Raw genomic sequence first — 16,799 nt, 5'->3', positions numbered from 1 at the left:
CAATTTTCATGTTATTTCTTTATGCTATCACACTGTAAAGGACTTAATATTGATTGGGAAAGCTGCACATGAACAAATAGCAGGCAGAACACAAGGAAATCTTGTATTTCCTTGAGCTGACATCAAGTAACTGTATGTCCTGATTGTGTCTGTGACTGTCAGGGATCAGCCCTGACCCCCAGGCATTTGGTACAGAAGAATTCTCACTGGCATCCTCTGGAGCAAACTGACTGCACTGGCCATGCAGATCAGTTGTAGCAAAATCGGGAGGAAGTTCTTGTAATATATTCTGGTACCTCATGGATGGCTCAAGGGTTAATAAATACACAGTGCTGGGAGCTGGAAGAAAAGAGGCCTGGAGAGAGAACTGAGAGAGTAGGCAGCCTGAAAATTCAGCCCATTTTGTAAAAAAAGTAACTGCCCGAAAAGCAAGAAGTTGTGATGGCCAGTACCTGCTAGCTGTGTGCTGCTCTAGGACACAATGCACAGCAGCACACAATCCTGCATTTCACTGCTGCACTGTGTGCACTGTGCTGCTCCAGGGCTGCCAGTCCTGCTGCCACTGCAGCACCCAATCCCTCCCTGTGGGAGCTGAGCACAGACTACTGTGGATTTAATCAGCATTTGCAGTTTGATATCCAAGGTGCCTTGGCAAGAGCAAACAGAGCTTTGACCATTATAAGAAGATTGGATGAAGACAGGAAAGAAGATAGAATTAAGTAGAAATGTAAAGTTTGTGAATGAATGTAGTAAATGAATGTAGTAAAAAATTACTAGCCTTCCTAAAAATGGTATATAAGCATATGTAACTCACAGTAAAACTGGATTCTGATCACCAGTCTGCAGTCCCTGTCTCTCTCTCAATTGTCAGTTCTTTCCTCCCCAAACTCTTCTACCTTTGGATGATGAATTATTTTTCCTTTTCCTGCCATGATTACAAATGGAATTTCATGCCTCCTCTTTAGCAGGACTATAATTCCTTTCTTTCTGCAGTTTAACCATTCTTATTTATTGCCATTGTGCTGAGGTCTGAATTGAGTTTTAGGTTGTTTAGGGAGTTTTCTATTAAAAAAATTACAAATAATATACTCACTGCTTCTAAAGGAATAACCACAGAAGAAGCTCTGATATTAAAGTGCCAGTGTGTGTTCCAGCAATTGAAACTTGATTTAGATTTTAGATCACTCCCTTTATCACTGCCTGTATCACCACAGGGAGCACTCACAATACTGAATGTTCCCATTCAGAGGCCCCTCTCCTGTTGAGGCACTGAAATATTTAATCCACCCATTTTAAGCGTTGTCCAATTGCTACAAAAAACATAAATCAACAGAAATCATACGAAGTAAACATTAACCTCAGCCTCAGAGTAGGATGGTTACTTAAGCTGAAGGTGCAGAAGTGGCATGGGAGAAAACATGGCTGAGGAAACTTGCTCAGAGTTCTGTCTGCCTGGGATCAGCCACGACCCTGACAGAGATGGACGAGCTCCCTCCAGAAGGGGTGAGTACTGCAGCTGGCAGCATTAACTTTCAGAACTGAGATGTTGCCTGCTGCAATTGCCATTCCTAAAGATAATGCATTACATATTTACCAAACTTTTTTTTTCCAAAATAATAGGGTAGGCAAGGGATAATCCTTTAAAATTAAAGCTAACATTCAAAAAAAAATCTAAAGACACAGACTTAACATTCTGGGATAAATCATCATGGAAACTTTGAAGGAAGTTCCAGGTGGTTAGAAAAACCAATTTTAAAATATTAGAAATTAAATTCCTATACTTCTTAGGTATGGTGAGGTATTTCTGTACCATTTTTACCTGTTTGCTTCCCTGTCCAAGTGTGACACTATCAGGCTACTCTCCTAGCTGGTAGAGTGATAATGTGATGGAATGGTATATTTGAAAATAAAGATTTTGTGGATGGTTTAGTTAATGTGAAAAAGAGCAGCAAAACTGAAATTTTAGAACCTTTATCTGGCTGATCATTTTTTTGCATTTATGCTTTGCATGTTCTGCTGAGATGGTTTAAGCATCAGCAAACAAGCCAATATCCTAGAAAAGCAGGGACTGTGATATCACAGCTTCTTGTGTGATGAGCTTGTGCTGTTCCCTGCATGTTCAGTACCAGGATTGGCTGTAATGCTCTTTGTGTTGGGAACTGGTGGGTCCCTCACAAGTCCCTTTCAAACCTCTGTGAACAAATCTTCCTCCGTGATAAGAAAAGCAGATAGAGCATCTTCAGTAGTCATTGATGGTGGGGTCAAAATGTAAAGGATGCGTCCCAAATCAAATTGCAAATTTTTTTCCATGGACTTTTCATTCCCAGCTCTTTCCACCCGCTCCTCTTTGCAGAAGGAAAGGGTCAGAGCTCCCCTACAGCTGCCTGTGAGCAGGCATGCTCAGGTAACAAACACATCAGTCTCTGCACTCGGGTGTAGCTGCCATGCCCCCTTCCCTGTGCCCTCTCTGACAGCGCAGCTTGCAGTGTTTAAAGGGGAATTTCTAATGCCTGTGTCTCCTGTGTGACAGCCAGAGCAGCACGAGGCCAGAGGGATTACAAATGTCACATTTCTCTTCTTCCATGCTGCTCTTTGCCTCTCTGCCCGGGGTTAACAATGAAATGCAATTGCAGGTGGCAGTGTCTCTCACCTGTGCCGAGCAGACATTCAGCCAGAGAGCTGCTAACTCAACAGACAGCTGGAGAAATACCCATTGGGATCAGGGCTCACTGCTGGCACTGTACCAGACCAGGGGTGTGTTCTGCTGGGGTAACTTCCACTTGCATGAGCCTCAGCTCCTTCTCTGTGCTTTCACTCCCTGTGCTGGTCCTTTTGCAGGAGCTGGTCTGAGCAGGAGCAGAGCTGGAGCACTGCAGAGGGACAGCTCATCCTGTCACACAGCACCATGGCTGCTTTGAAAGCAGGGGCCTTGCATTGCTCTGTCCCTCTCTCATCAAGTCCAGCTCTGCTGGCTCTTCTATGGCTCCAGTGTCTCCTGCAAGAAGCCAGGTTGCTTTGCTGGGCACCTCCTCTGCTTCATGGCTCAATGAACCTTTCCATCTCAAGTATTCATCCCCCCAAACCACACCAATCCAAAGTGCCAGACCTCAGGAAGCCTGCTCTCCCAAACACTCACTATTGCTGCAACTCTTGCAGTTACTGAGAAACCAAAGAGCAGATCATTAACCTGCCAATATTAATGTTTGAGAGTTGTTCTAATCCTATTCCAAGGCCTTTCTCTCATACTCCTGCAAGCAACATCTCAAATTATATTGACTACTCACCCTTCCTATCTTGCCTTCAGGAAAGAAGAAAATTTTAATTATTTTATTTCTATTGCTGTTTCACACCTAAAGAATGGAGTGTATCATGTCACAGTAACCAAACAAACAGGATTTCATGAAGTTAAACTTTGCCTTCATTGCCATCATTTTGTCATCATGTTCAAAATGCTGTAAAAAGAGGAGCAAAAAAATAAAATGAAATTTTCTTTCTCTGATTTATTTCGAGGGAAACCTCATCACTTTCTGCCTGCTTATCTTCACTGAGATCCTCATCAGCTCAACATCTTCCTCCTCCCTCTTCCTTCCAATGACAAAGAGAAAAATTGTAATGAAAATAACCAAAGAATTTGGCACATTAGATTTTAAGAAGAGACCTCACTCCTTTGCAGGAAATAATTCTCTTGAGTAAGCACCACCTACACCAACTGGTCAGCAGAAAACCATATATTAAGATCATAAAAGACATTGATGCTTGCAGAATGCAAAACAAAGGCAAATTATTGTTTTCTAATATGGGAAAAGATATTTTTTTCACAGACACAAGTGGAATCTTCAGGAATGAGTCGCTCTCATATCGCCTTGAAAATGTGCTATGAGCAGTCAGCAATCAACGAGTCATTGTAACATAAAATATGTGCTATGTTAAAGTCTTAGATTTCACTTAAAACCTGTTTTGTACCTAAACATTTTCTTTAGTTCCATTCCCCATGATTTCGTTATTCAGAATTTCATTTTGAGTTTTGGATTATAACAAACCTAAATAAAATCTAAAAGAAACCACAGAGTTTCTCTCAGTGCAGAATTCAGCTGCAGATGGCTTCATTCATCCACAATGAGCAGTTTAGTGTGGCTCAAGCTGGCTCAGAACCAAGCCTGATTTTCAGCTCTTTCCACAAAACTCTTTGACACACCTCATGAAGGTGGGGTTCATATGTTTGTCCATTTCACAGCAAGCATTTCTTACAGCTCTATTAAAAAAAAATAATTACAAGATCTCTTTAACTCAGTAATAATTCTTTAAACATGAAACTGTGCACAACTTCCAGTGTAGCAGCTTTTTCAAGAATACAGGTGACATTTTCAACAGAAATGGTCACTTTCATTGACTTGAAAAAATCCTAAAGTATGTTCCTAGAATGAAATTCTCCTAAAATTGCTAATAAGGTGAAATAGTACCATGGCTCAGAATCACCAGGAATCCCTCAAAATGTAAAATAAATTTTTTTAAAACAAGAGCCAAGAGATATGTAAATAGTTACTATGTCAGTGTTCAAGAGAAAATACAAAAAAGGCCAAATCATTCTAAACACTATTGCCAGCCAGGATAAACAGCATTTGCTAGGCAATTAAACAGACAATAGTTGGAATTACACAAGTAACCAAGGTTTTAATATTAACATGCCTCTTTTTTTTTTTTTTTAAGATTTAGACTCACAGGATTTGCAGTGAACCTCTCTGTAAATAATTGCATTCTGTGTTCTATACACTGAAAACACCAGTCCTGAGGGTGAGCTCGAGCATTTGCTGAGGGGCTCAGTACAACCCCATTGCCCCATCTGCCCCCACCAGGACAATCCCCTGGCATGGGGAGAATGAGAAAAGGCTTTGGAGGCAAGAGGAGCACAGGGCATCAAGCACACATGAAAGCCCCAGGAAAACCAACCCCTTTTTCCATGTGCTGGCTCCAGTGGAAGCCACACAGAGCTACAGTTTGATCCCTCTGGGAATCAAAGGTGATTTTTCAATGATTTTTCAATTGTACGAAAAATAATCAACACTGATTTTGGAGCCATTCTGTGTCAAAGCTGAAACTTGAGGCAGTGAGATCCCAGTGGTCCTATCCCAATTCATTAGGGCATATTTTACCTTCTCTGACAACTTTCATGAGCCTTAATCTTTTACTGCTTTTTCACCACACCTGGTGGACAAACATCCCCATAAACACTAGACAGCAAATACTCTTCCTCAGCACAGTCTAACTGATTCATAAGGCCTGAACAGCAAAATTAGGCTCTGAAATCTGCCTATTTTTCTTCTAATTAGGATATTTACTTTATCAGAGAATCTGAAACAGAACACCACATACTTTACTTATTAATAAATAACAATAGCTAAACCTTGTACCAGCTGTTTTTTGCTTTCTGCAGATTATGGCAGATATACAGGCTAGTCTGTATCATAGAAGTTAAACATTTTACTACTCCTGGAAAACTATTTGGATTGTTTTTCCTGAACTCTTCTAGTTTCCCTTCCCAAAGCCCTCACTGGTGCCCAGATGCAGATTTTCTCTGCTTTGAAACTTTCCCCCTGAAGACTGGACTAGATGTAATTATTTCCTGAAATATTTAATCCAGCAGTGTTGACTTTGGCCAATCGAAGTAAATGTGAGTGAAGATGAAATAGTAAAAATTTAACTCTGATGCCTGAAGCCAAATGCCCAGTGCTGTGGCAGTGGCAGAAGACAGAGAGACAAAGCCTGTGATGACCAGGACACATCACACGCTGGACAGCCAGTCCTCAGGCAGTCATGACGGGTTTCCTATCAAACCTGGTAAGTACTTGCTGGGGTATTTACATCTGGGATATTTTCGTGTGCTGCTTGGGCTTCAAAGAAAATAAATTCAGTGTCTTAGTAAGAACAAGGCTCCTGTTCACTGAGAGTCTCTTGGAAGTGGTTCTGCTCACTGTTTTGAGGTATGACAGCACTTCATATGCTCTGCCATCCATCTTTAACATATTTTTATCACTATGTTAATGTGTCTTAAATGTTTTCATGGATTGGAACATATTTGATTATCTAGAAACATAATTTGCTTTGCTTGCCTGATTAAAAAAAAAGTGCTTTGTTAAATACATCTAATTATTTCGATCAAGACAAGGCAGGCAGAGGTTTTGAGAGGCAGGGAACAGGACTGGATGCAGCCATGGTGCCTTGACAAGGATGCTTGTGGAAGCTGCACTTCCTTGAGCTGGATGTAGGGAAATCACAGGAGGATGTACATCTCACACCAGGGCAAGCAGAGGGAACGTTCCTACCTGAAAATCCCCTGAACAAATGAGATGTTTCTGGTGAATGAAAGACAGATTGTGAGAACAGCCTGAATTGGTTACAACCTTAAGAAGATTTTGTTCTGCTTCTGCAGGTGCAGTACCAGGGGCTCTTTCAAATGATCACTGTCCTGGGGATTGGTGGCACATTCCAAATCGGCTTTCAAATTTCTACCATCACCTACATGTCTCAGGTAGGCAAAGATGCACGTGGTACACGGGTTAATGAGAGCACTGAGTCTCTATTGCTGCCTGAGGCTGCTCCTCTGCCATCCAGAAAGGGTTTAATCACAATATTCTCCTCTCATTTCCCACTTGCTATCACAAAGAGCAGAGCATGTCAAAGTGTTGCAAACAGAAGAGGAGAGATCTGCAAGTTGTAGTTAATAGAACTGTTCCTCAGAAGACACACATTAACTAGGGTGGCATCTGTCTCCCCTAGAATCTCATAGCACATGTGCCTTCTTCAGTGGTTTCAGATTATTTTTTTATGGTTATCCATATTGACAGAAAAATAGAACAAGTGAGCCATGCTCTAGGGAAATGTCTGCTTCTCTCCACTGATCCCAGCTAAAACTTCCACTGAGGACACTGAAGTCCAGAGGGAAGACATTATTATTTTGTAAACATCACCTTAGTGGAAAAGCATTATTTTCTGGCTTCAGAGCACTAAGCTCTGGGTGAAAAAGTATTCAGGAATTGCACTGAACAGGCTCTGTGTAATGTGACATTCTTGGCAGGTATGTGAGAGAAAACCCATAACTCATGTGCAGAACTTTGTAGTATTGTTTACACTATTCTTTAGTACCAGTCCATGCCTTGCTTCCTCGGATTCCAAGGATAAAAACCCCAGGGACTTACCTTGTAATGGCAGAATGAGCACAGCACTCTCTATTACACCACATCTGTTAACTAACACACATTTTTAAAGCCTACGTGAAGTAATTCCTTCAGCTGAAACAACAAAACTATTTCGTGAATACAATAAAATACCTGCACTGCTGTCACAGGTGTTGTTAATGAACTTTTTTTCTGTCTCAGCATGTTAAGGCTTTCATTAATGAAACCTGGCTGGAGCGCTATGGCTATCCCATCCAACAGGACAAGCTCCTGTTCCTGTGGTCCATCACTGTGTCCGTCTTTGGTATAGGAGGGCTCCTGGGCTCTTCGGGAAGCAGATACCTCACTGTTAAATTTGGCAAGTATGTATGTTTAAAGACAATTTGTCAATTGAATCTTAGCTTGAGGAAATGATAGTTAAGGTTTTAAAAGAGACAGACTTTTAGACTCGGTCATGGCTGTAGCACAGCCAGCTTAGCTGATTTTCCTGCTTGCTGCCCATGTGCTGTGCTGTCAGCCTGTCCCAGCAGGCACAGCTCCTCAGATTGGCTTCATCTCAGCAATAAGGAAAGGCAGCACCTGGCTGAAGTGAGATTGGGTTCTTGAAAGTGCTACTCAGAGTACAGAAGCATTGAGATCCTTGTTGATGCTGCAATAATGTGTTTCACAGGGCATGGGAAAAGCTTTCAGACTTTGTTACACAGTCCAGAAGTGTTCCCAAACTCCCAGGTGCAGCCACGTGCCAAGGCACATCATGAGTCCAAAGCACCCAGTGCTGATTTTGTCCAGAACCACATATGTGTCATTTCAAGAAAACTATCAAGACAACTTCAGCCAATGCATGGCATTAAATGCCATTTCCCTTTGAAGTCATAAAAAAAAAATCTTTTCGTTTTCTTGCACTTACAGAAAGAAATGCCTCTTGTGCAACAACGTGCTGATGATAGTGGCAGCGTCTGTGATGGGCTGCAGTAAAATATCCCAGTCCTTCGAGATGATTCTGATCGGACGCTTCATGTGTGGAGTCAGTGCAGGTGAGTGACTTCTCCTACAGGTGACTGGGAGATTTCAGCAGAATCTCACAAAATTTTGCATCTTTTTAAAAAATAAATAGTAAGGCTACACTAAGAAAACAAAATGTTGTAGTCGGTGATCTTTTGTAAGAAGATTTCCTCTAACGTGCTGCAATAAAGAGCATAATTATTATTAATTTCACTAATACCAAATGAAACTCAGCTTTGCCAAGTGTATGAATATTCAGAGATGTCAGAAATGTTTTGATACCACATGAAACAAGGGATTTTCTAAAGGAAAATTATGTATAATATTTTCTTGAATTTAGCTAGCAGTACTGAGAATTATACAGTTTAAAGCTAGTATTTTCATAAGGAGGAGCATTCCAAGAAGTAAGTCCTTGGGGTTAGTACAAAGATCTGGGCTTAATAAAGCAAAATCACTCCTGGCATGTAGACTACAGGCAGTAAAAACATGCTATGCTGCTATCAGTATTTTTTTGTATTTTTTCCTTACACAAATCTTGCCTTTCTATTGTTTACATATTCACAGGGATGCCTCTTTTAACTTATTGAAGAGTTAACTTAGAAGTTAATGTTTATTTTTCAAATAATCAGATTACTTCTCTGACATACAGGTGTGTTGAAGAGCTAAGGTTGTAATTTGAGAACAGTTTACCCACAGGGCCTTGCTCTGGTCTAGAATCTGTATCATGCCTCTTTCAAAAACCTGATTTTTGTTAAAGAGACTGTTATCAAAAGAGATTGCTTTGCCATCACATACAGCCAAGAGAAGAATATGTTGCATTTGAAACAGATAAAATGGGCTGTGACCACCATATCAGGAAAAAGCTTCTGTTCCCAGACTAGTATTTGCATGTCTGAGATAACAGATATAACTGGAAACATCAGCTCTGCCTGATATCATAAAAATTATTGCTGGATGGCAGAAAAGAAATATCCATGTCTCCACCTAAATCAGATGCAAATCCACATTGACCATAGCACTGTATGTGGTAATTTGCCATAAATCTGCCATACCATGTCTTCAATAGCATAATGTCAGAGAAGGTTGAGATTCTGTGGGTTAACTACAAGCATATTAAATACTGCTAAAAAGTATTTAGTTATTCAGCACTTGCATACCCTGTGTCCTTTAAAACATGTTCAGGCTCACAGGAGATCTTATGATGAGGCTCACCTACACTTTAGAGGGAGAACTTTACATTTCTTAAGATCAGGAAACTGCACTCTGCAAAGGTGACCAATACTTTTGTAGAAGGAGTTAAAAAATCTAATACTAAAAGTCTCATGTGTGAGTTATGTGCCAGAGACAGCTGCATTCTGTAATACTTCATTATTTACTTCTAGATTTATGTCCAATGGTTATGGCTTCTTTTTTTCTCTCCCATAATTCCCTCTCCACCTCTAGGTCTTTGTGTTCCTCTACATCACCAATATGTTGGAGAAATTTCCCCTAAGAAGTTACGTGGATTTGCAAACTCTACTTCCTCTTTCTTTTGGTCGTTGGGAAAAGCCGTAGGACAAATTACAGGACAAAGGTATAATGCAATTGATTATCCCCACAATTCATTTCTGGATCCCTTCCACTCTTCCTCTGCTTTTCCATCCATTCCTTTCTCTCCTCAAAGCCAATGCAATGAGCTGTTACCCTAACACACATTTCCTCCCTGCCAGGGAGCTGCTGGGCAGCCAGGCACTGTGGCCCATGCTGATGGCCTCCTGTGGACTCCCAGCACTGGTCCAGCTGGTCACACTTCCCTTCTTCCCAGAGTCCCCATCGTATCTCCTCATGCATAAAGGAGACCAGGAAGGCTGCAAAAAAGGTAACTGAGGGCTTCAGGTTCCTGTTCCTCATTTGACTTAGAACCATTTTGTGATGCTTGCTTTCCCCATATGGAAATAAAGAAATAGGACAAAGTTTCTCCCAGCTCATTTCCCACGAGGCTCTGTGAATACTTACTGAATCCATTATTGTTGTAGTGCCCACATAGAACATAAAACTACTTCCCTCTACAGCTCTGTATTACAAAACCTTTCTCATTTGTCTGACATCACCTGCACTGTCAGTCTGATGATTAATACTAAATGAAAAATGAAAAATAGCTGTTTGCACTGCAGGGCTCCACTGGGCACCCCCGATCTCTGGTTATTGGCTGTGTACCCTGCTCACACCCCGAGAGAAGGAGGAAGGCTGAAAGGTGGCCCCATGGGCAGAGAGTGCACCTTGTGCACCCACAGCTCCCGCTGTGCAGGAGGGGATCAGGGCTCTGGAACACCCCATAAGACATCTCTGGCTCTCAGCACACACAGGCTGGGCTGCCAGACTCTTGTATCACCTGCTCAGAAACTTCTCAGGGAATAAACAGAGATGAATTAACATGGCAGGTCTCGCTCTCCTTCTTCACAGCCATAAGGCAGCTTTGGGGTGAAGGCCAACACCAAGCAGAAATTGATGACCTCATGAAAGAGAAGGCAACAATGAAAAACACCAAGATCTTGAGTGTCCTGGACCTAGTGAAAGAACCAGCTTTCCGTTGGCAGCTGTACATGACAGTTACTCTGACCGCCACAATTCAGCTATGTGGCATCAATGCAGTTGAGTGTATTTCCCCCTTCAAGTCCCAAGAGATCACAGCTCACAGGAGCGTCCTCCATTGTTCCCAGGCTTCCCAGATCAAACCTTGCTGTCTGCCAGCCCTTCTAGAGGACAGCAGCAGCCACAAAGCTTGGCTGGGCTCTGTGTGACATCCCTCAGCCCAGCTCTTGGTCCCTGCTGGAGTTACCTGTCTCTGTAGTTAGGCTCATGGAGCTGCCACCTTTGGGAGCCACTGCAGAGCTCCAGAGCTCACTCTTAGGAATCAGCCCACTCTCTACTGGCAAAACCTGTGGTTTTACGCGGCTGCTCACTGCAGCTGCTGCTATTTCTCCCCTGGCTCTCAGCACCCTGAGATGTTGGGATGGCAGTCTGCTCACTCTGCCCTCAAAGCTAACAAGCAGCGTGCTCCCTGTTCTGCAGCCCCTGCAGCTCTGCTTTCCTCACAGCGCTGCTTTCCTGGCATCCTCCTGAACCCACAGCTTTGCAATTGCCTGCACCACCCTCCTACCTCTAACACCACCATGCAGCAGCATCTGCTAAGGAAATACACAGCTGAACATAACACAGCTTAAACTGGATTCTTTATCACCTCAGCATATCTCTCTCCAAGCAGAGAGACTTGAAAAGATGTTTAGTTTATCCCCTCATTACTCCATCACCCATGCTCTTCTTTCTTGGGAATATCCTACAGTATTGTTTTTGGATGGGCTCTGAAAACAAGATACACCTGGCTGTTTCTGAAAGCACCCAAATCAGGAGTCTGCAAAACTAATTGCATTGTAGCAATTGGAGGTCCAATTATACCAGCAATTTATCTTTTATCAAATTAATTAATGAATTAATTATATAACGTTTCATAATATTTTTGTTTGTTGATAAACAAAACAAAAGAGTGCAGAATTCCAGCTCACCCCAAAGCTGAGCTGCGTGCTCTCTGATTAGCAGCTCATATCTAGGGCAGTGTCATGCAAGTTTGGGTAAGAAATCAGTTATTTTCTTCTCTTAATGTTTGATTTTTTTTTTTCCAGATTTATTTTTATACTTTTGAAGTCCTTCAGGCAGCTGGCTTTGATGAAAGAATGGCCTCCTATATGACCCTCTCTATTGGGCTCTCTGAACTGGTAGCTGCTGTAGTCTGTGTAAGTCACATTACCAGGGGAGTGGGGCACACTTTGCTGTCCAGCACTGACACTGATGTGATTTCTGTCCTTCAGAGCTCCATCATTGAGCGACTGGGCAGGAAAATGCTCATAAGAGGAGGCTACTGGATCATGGGTTCACTGCTAGCTGCTCTCACTGTGACTCTGTCCCTCCAGGTAAGGAAATTCTGCTCCCAGCAGCTCTCTGCCTGTTCTATTTGTGATCTACAGCTCACTGGCAGGACCATGCTGCTGAGAAAGGAAAGTGAGGCTTAGATCCAGCTTGTCTATATGTAGGATTAAACTCTCTCTTAGCCAGTCACCTCTTGTACTCCTGCCCTCCTTTCAACATCATCCCATGACCTTAGCATGGCACACGTGAAACACGGGGAGAGGGGCTCCTGACTTCATCAGGCTGCAAACACCAGGCACCAGCCAGCACAGGCCACAGGACCCTTCTAGGAAAATGGCCCTTTCTATTAATGCTGTTTTTAACAAGTGACAGCAAAACCTGAGACCTTTTGCATCAGTTCATTTGAAATTGAACTTTGCTGCAGATAACTGTGGGAAGGCACTCTCTGTGCACAGACTGGAGACCAGTTCACTTCTCTGTGCCATTGCTGCAGCTTTTTCAGAAATAAATCACCTGTGTTACCAGTACTGATCCGGAGCCACTCCACAGATAAACTGCAAAACTGACCTGGAAGCAAGGTGGCAGCAGACTTCTGGTTTTGTTTCATTCATGAAAGCTCTCAAACACAGGAGAGAGAAATCTGTTTTTTCCCTCAAGCGTCGAGTCTTATTTCTCCTTGACTAAGATCTAGAAAAATTGTTTTTGCAGTACCAGTTATTAAATCTATAACTTAACAAAAGTGAAGAAAGGTGTGATCTGTCCTCCTCGTATCCCTAAGGATTGGAGGAAGCACTATGAGGTCAGAAAGAAAGGACAGGGTACAAAAGTACCCTTCAGAGTTCATTTGATTAAAGCCCCCCTAGATTTGCAGCTGCCCTGCACTGGCAGACCTGTGTCTGCTCACATAACAAAACCTCACTGCTCCATCCACGGAACAAAGCACTCACAGCTCTCAGTTCCACACACTGAATATTTCTTTCTTGAGGTGACAGTATTGGAAAAGCAGGAGCATTCATCACCTAGGGCTGTTAACAGTTTTCAACCAGAAGTTTATTATGGGCTTTTTTCCCCCAGGACTGGCACTACTGGATGCCATACTGCAGCCTTGCTCTCATTGTCCTGTTTTCAGTTGTCTTTGCTGTTGGGCCAGGTAAGTTCTCAATCAAAGGAAATAAAGGAATTGAGTCAGGTGAGCTTATTAGTAGGGTTAGGAAAATACTGCCTTATATTGGATAATTTTCAGCATGAGTAAATTCATTTAACATAATCTTGCACTCATTTAAACACTGTGGGTCCAATTATTCATTGGACGTGAAATTCAATACCATCAGGTTTGAGTTTTGCTAGCAAGAAGAAAGGAGCACGCTGGAAAAATACAGCAAAAATAGAGCAAAAGCAGATGGATAAAAGTTTTTTTCTTTTAATGCTAGAGAAAAAAAAAAAAAGAGAAAAAGAAAAGCAAGAATTCTTTTAGATTCAGTGTTGTATAATATAACATCTTATCCCACACAGACAGCAGTGCAGAAGAGCTACTTTGAAGTAATTTTTTTCCTAGCATTTATTGCCTGCGACTCATTAAACTTTATTTTATAAAATTTATTTTATAAAAGGCTTTGTTTTATAAAGGCTAATAATGTTCTAAATATTTGCCTTCTCATATGGCAGGGTTGAATTATTTTCCTAACTCAAAACAGTTGAAATCCTGTGGCTTCAAAACATAACTGAAATGCCCAGGAAGTAAATCTGGGAAGATCACCCATTGGTAATCTAGCAGAATCACACTGGAAATTCATTTTAGCAATAATAATTGTCATTCCACTCTGAGACATCTTTCATGGAAGGATGTCAGGCTTTCTCAAGTGTCAACTACTTAATTCTTGGATGTCCCCAAAAATTTATTTCACTATTTTAGCATTTCAATAAACTGATGTCCAGCAGTTTATTAGATGCCACAAAGGTTTTCTTTCCTAAAAAAGAGCAACCTACTCAATGCCACTGCACAATTCTGGTACTCATGCCAGCCCATTATGGTAACATCCATCAGCTGACTGTGTAATAATAACACCCAATCGAAATATTGACGCCAAAGACATCAAAGGAAAAACAATTCTTGTCCTTTCAGGTGGTGCCACGGTTTCCACCAGGGTTGAAATCTTCAAGCTGTCCTGCAGACCTCCTGCCTTTGTGATCAGTGCAGTTCTCAACTGGCTGGGAGTGTTTGTGATCGGCACCACCTTCCCCTTCATCGTGGTGAGTGCTCAGCTCCACCCTGGGGCAGGAGCAGCACAGGTGACACTGCTGGGACAGGCTGCAGAGCTCTTGCCACCTGCTCTCCCACGTCCACTTTTACAAACAAAGGGCCCTGATTTGCCCAAGACACTCATTCAGACTAAAATATTTGTCAAAGCTCAAAATGGAAACAAAAAGCAAAAATTGAAAAAATTCTTTATCAAATTCAAAATACTTTGGGTGATGCCTTGGTGTGGCTACCTAGAACAGAGGCCAGACAGAATTAAAAGAATAAAGTAGGTATTTATTAAAGGCCTTCAAGGATACACCTTGGGCAAAGTGCAAAGCCTGGCAGAGGCTACAGCCAAGATGGGTGAAGGCCACGAGTTTCTCAGATGGATATCAGTCTGGTCTATCTGCATATCAGAGGTTAATTGTCCAATTATAGATTCAGATAATAAGTAATATTCCCATGGTTTGCTTCCCCCACCACTGATTCACCTCTGTTTATACTTTTTGGGCCTGAGGAAGATGGTGGTCGTGGCTCTCAGGCCTGAGAATTGCTTATTCTGACCAAAGTGTGAAGAGAGCTCAGTAACACTCTGCATGGAGCTCAGAGCTGTACACTAAAGCAATGCAGAATCTGAGAAATAGAAAAGCTAAAACTAAAGGCATCATGGGACCCAAATATAAAAATTGTGCCAAGAAAGTGGCTAAAGCTAAGATATGCTCATCTTGCTTTCTTTCTCACTTTGTTCTTTCCTGCAGGAAAGACTCAAGCACTTCTGCTTCCTCATCTTTATGGTGGTACTTTTCACTTCAGGGACAATTGTCCACCTGTTCCTTCCAGAAACAAAAGGGAAATCAATCATGGAAATCACAGAAGAATTCAATAAGCTAAACTTTAAAAACAAGCATATTCCAGCAACTCCAAATCATGTCACAGAGGATTATACCTTCTGCACCAGGCTTTGACTGGCTGTAAGGGGAATTAGGTTTTTGTATAAAAGTCGGGAAAAAAAGACATTTGCCATTTTCTGTCTAACAAGTTGCTCCAAATGGACTGTCAGCTTTCCTATCTGTCACTTCCAAGGTTCCCATTTTGCCAAACCAGCTTCTTTCTCAAGCACTCCACTCTGGGCAGCTCTGAAAAGGGATAAGGACTGATATTAACAGGATAGACTTGTGTGAATCATCAGCATTTTGGCTTAATGTGCTGATGTGTAAATCTCTTCTAAACAGAGCAACTAATACACACTGAAACTACACATGTAGAATTTATAAACACTCTGCTGACCACAGAAAAAGGAAAAACTTGTGATCCTCTCTCTCTATGATTTCTGAGTATGTTTTTACAGTGTTGAAATGGGAACAGTGGAGTTCTTGGCTTGCTATCTCTGGCTAGTGTTCAATCCATAACAGATTAAAGAAAAAATTTAGTGGAATAGGAGATAAATTCTTTGTTTCTCTAGATTCAGCTGAATAACCAAACCTTGCCAGGTTCCCATGCACAGTGCCATGTTGTCCTTGTACAGTGTCTAGTTTGACAGACTTCAACCATTTCAGATTGCCTTTCAGCAGCAACAGAGCTAAAAGGACTGATGGACACAATCCAGGCACCATAAACCCCGAGCATCCACGGGCATTTTAGATGCTCTGTGCTATCCTGCCCATCACTGCTGTCATCTCAAGTCTGCAGCTCCTCCTCCAGGAGCAGAATTCCCACAGATATCTCAAGGGCTGAGAATCCCACAGCAACTGAACTGATACTTTCCCCTACCTGGCTACCTGGAACCTGTTTACCCCAGAAGAGCTGCCTCAGACTGGAACTGATTTAACCCGAAATTTATTTTGAAATACAGAGGCCCATGGGACTTTTCTTTTCTTTAGAAGGTGTCTAATATTCTGCATGTTACCCTCTAATAATGAGAGGCTCACATGGTTGTAGAAGGAAAGCAATACTGTGAGAAAGAACATGAACAAAGCTAAGGCTTACTGTGAAGCACACTCTACAATTTAAAGTCCAAACTCTAGACTTGCACAGTAAAATGAGTGGTTTTACCTCTGCTGTTTCTTTGACTGGCATATTTACTTCAACTCAAACAAGGTTATTAAAAATAAGAATTCAACTGTTCATCTTAACTGCTGCTTATTTTTAACTGCAAATAGTAACCATAATAAAAATGGCAAATTGCCTTGTAATAAAACTTCTGGCCTCCACAAATATTTATTTCCTCACATCATGATCTCCTCAGGGGGAGTTTACTAGAAAAATTATTGGTGTGCATAACCTTCCATGACTGGAGTTCTTCATTATTCCTGTCTTTAGTACTGAGTGACACTTCAGACATCTCACTAAATATAAATAGATATTAATTAGAACTATAACTCATTAGATATAAATAGAACTATATATCTATGAAACGTGAAGTGTCCTAAAGTCAGAAAACTCAATAATTTCGTTGTGTTCCATATACATGTAGTCTGATTAAA

The 16,799-nt window shown here is 41.7% G+C and overlaps 1 protein-coding gene across 1 annotated transcript; it reads left to right on the top strand.

The window, feature by feature from the left end:
* The first annotated feature begins 5,741 nt into the window (after positions 1–5,741).
* On the top strand, positions 5,742–16,508 carry LOC148221663 (solute carrier family 2, facilitated glucose transporter member 11-like). Its single transcript, XM_088176144.1, has 12 exons — positions 5,742–5,835; positions 6,428–6,526; positions 7,374–7,534; positions 8,082–8,206; positions 9,618–9,747; positions 9,884–10,032; positions 10,617–10,804; positions 11,834–11,944; positions 12,020–12,121; positions 13,152–13,227; positions 14,200–14,327; positions 15,075–16,508. Exons 1-12 carry the CDS (start codon positions 5,812–5,814, stop codon positions 15,279–15,281), a joined length of 1,500 nt encoding a protein of 499 aa, XP_088032270.1. The 5' UTR covers positions 5,742–5,811; the 3' UTR covers positions 15,282–16,508.
* The last annotated feature ends 291 nt before the right edge of the window (positions 16,509–16,799 follow it).

Source organism: Sturnus vulgaris, chromosome 19 (genome assembly GCF_052056855.1).
Source record: "Sturnus vulgaris isolate bStuVul1 chromosome 19, bStuVul1.hap1, whole genome shotgun sequence".
NCBI classification, from domain to species: Eukaryota; Metazoa; Chordata; class Aves; order Passeriformes; family Sturnidae; genus Sturnus; species Sturnus vulgaris.
This window is presented reverse-complemented; position numbering and strand designations above follow the sequence as displayed.

Excerpts from the sequence above, each read along its gene's own strand:
- LOC148221663 (XM_088176144.1), top strand. The coding sequence starts at position 5,812 with ATGACGGGTTTCCTATCAAACCTG. Across the intron at positions 8,207-9,617 it reads CATGTGTGGAGTCAGTGCAG|GTCTTTGTGTTCCTCTACAT; the intron begins GTGAGTGACTTC and ends CTCCACCTCTAG. Across the intron at positions 9,748-9,883 it reads GGACAAATTACAGGACAAAG|GGAGCTGCTGGGCAGCCAGG; the intron begins GTATAATGCAAT and ends CCTCCCTGCCAG.